Source organism: Echinops telfairi, unplaced genomic scaffold, assembly GCF_000313985.2.
Source record: "Echinops telfairi isolate 266 unplaced genomic scaffold, ASM31398v2 ScPeMD7_1713;HRSCAF=2227, whole genome shotgun sequence".
Lineage (NCBI taxonomy): Eukaryota > Metazoa > Chordata > Mammalia > Afrosoricida > Tenrecidae > Echinops > Echinops telfairi.
Genome location: NW_022105611.1, coordinates 6,678,786 through 6,680,189, shown reverse-complemented (window position 1 = coordinate 6,680,189; position 1,404 = coordinate 6,678,786). Strand labels below are relative to the sequence as shown.

Genomic DNA, 1,404 nt, shown 5'->3' with positions numbered 1-1,404 from the left:
ACAGTGTCCACTGGAAGCCCACGTGGCCTGCCTACCGCCTCCCTGTCGTCTTGCCCCAGTCCACCCTCAACTTATCCAAGCCAGACTTTGGGGCTGAAGCCAAATTGGAGGTGTCCTCTTCGTGCGGGCCCCAGTGTCATAAGAGAACTCCTCTGCCCAGCTACGAAGAGGTCAAGCAATACCTGTCCTATGAAACACTCTATGCCAATGGCAGCCGCACAGAGACCCGGGTGGGCATTTACATCCTCAATAACGGCGGCCGTGGAGCCCAGCGTCGAGACTCGGAGGCTTCAGGACGGTCTCGCAGGAAGCGGCAGATTTATGGCTATGACAGCAGGTTCAGCATTTTGGGGAAGGACTTCCTGCTGAATTACCCTTTCTCGACATCCGTGAAGTTGTCAACAGGCTGTACTGGCACCCTGGTGGCAGAAAAGCACGTCCTCACAGCTGCCCACTGCATTCACGATGGGAAAACCTATGTGAAAGGAACCCAGAAACTTAGAGTGGGCTTCCTGAAGCCCAAGTTTAAAGATGGTCGCGGCGGCAATGGCTCGAGCTCAGCCGTCCCAGACAAGATGAAATTTCAGTGGATCCGGGTGAAACGCACCCACGTGCCCAAGGGTTGGATCAAGGGCAATGCCAATGACATTGGCATGGATTATGACTATGCCCTCCTGGAACTCAAAAAACCCCACAAGAGAAAGTTTATGAAGATCGGGGTGAGCCCCCCTGCCAAACAGCTGCCCGGCGGCAGAATTCACTTCTCAGGCTATGACAATGACCGGCCCGGCAATTTGGTGTACCGCTTCTGTGACATCAAAGACGAGACCTACGATCTGCTCTATCAACAGTGCGATGCCCAGCCTGGGGCCAGTGGGTCAGGGGTCTACGTGAGGATGTGGAAGAGAGGGCAGCAAAAGTGGGAACGGAAAATTATTGGTATTTTTTCAGGGCACCAGTGGGTGGACATGAACGGTTCCCCACAGGACTTCAACGTGGCCGTCAGAATCACCCCTCTCAAATATGCCCAGATCTGCTATTGGATTAAAGGGAACTACCTGGACTGTAGAGAGGGGTGACCTAGGGTCGCCCTGGCAGCACGTAAGGGTCTTCATATACTTATTTTAGGAAAGGCCAACATTTGTCATTGATGTGTGTATATGTGTGTGTGTGTGCGTGTTATGGGACATATGATACCTTTTACCTAATGTCTTAAACTTGCAAAATGACTGGCTTTGTTATTTGAAAAACTGGTTTGTGTGTCACGTATCATTTAAGCCATTTGAGGGCATACTTTTGCATAGAAATAAAAAGCATACTGATGTTTGGGGCCATGGGGAATGTTTGGTGACTAAATTAATCTTTCACTTTTTTTAGGACCTTTGATTTTTATTTTGTTTGCAC

General features: G+C 50.2%; 1 protein-coding gene across 1 annotated transcript in view; it reads left to right on the top strand.

The window, feature by feature from the left end:
• PRSS23 (serine protease 23) overlaps positions 1-1,372 on the top strand; it is a 23,280-nt gene extending 21,908 nt beyond the window's left edge. Inside the window, exon 2 of the mRNA XM_030886418.2 lies at positions 5-1,372. Within this exon, the coding sequence (XP_030742278.1) occupies positions 5-1,079 (1,075 nt within the window). The 3' untranslated portion in view covers positions 1,080-1,372. The remainder of the gene's footprint in view (positions 1-4) is intronic.
• The last annotated feature ends 32 nt before the right edge of the window (positions 1,373-1,404 follow it).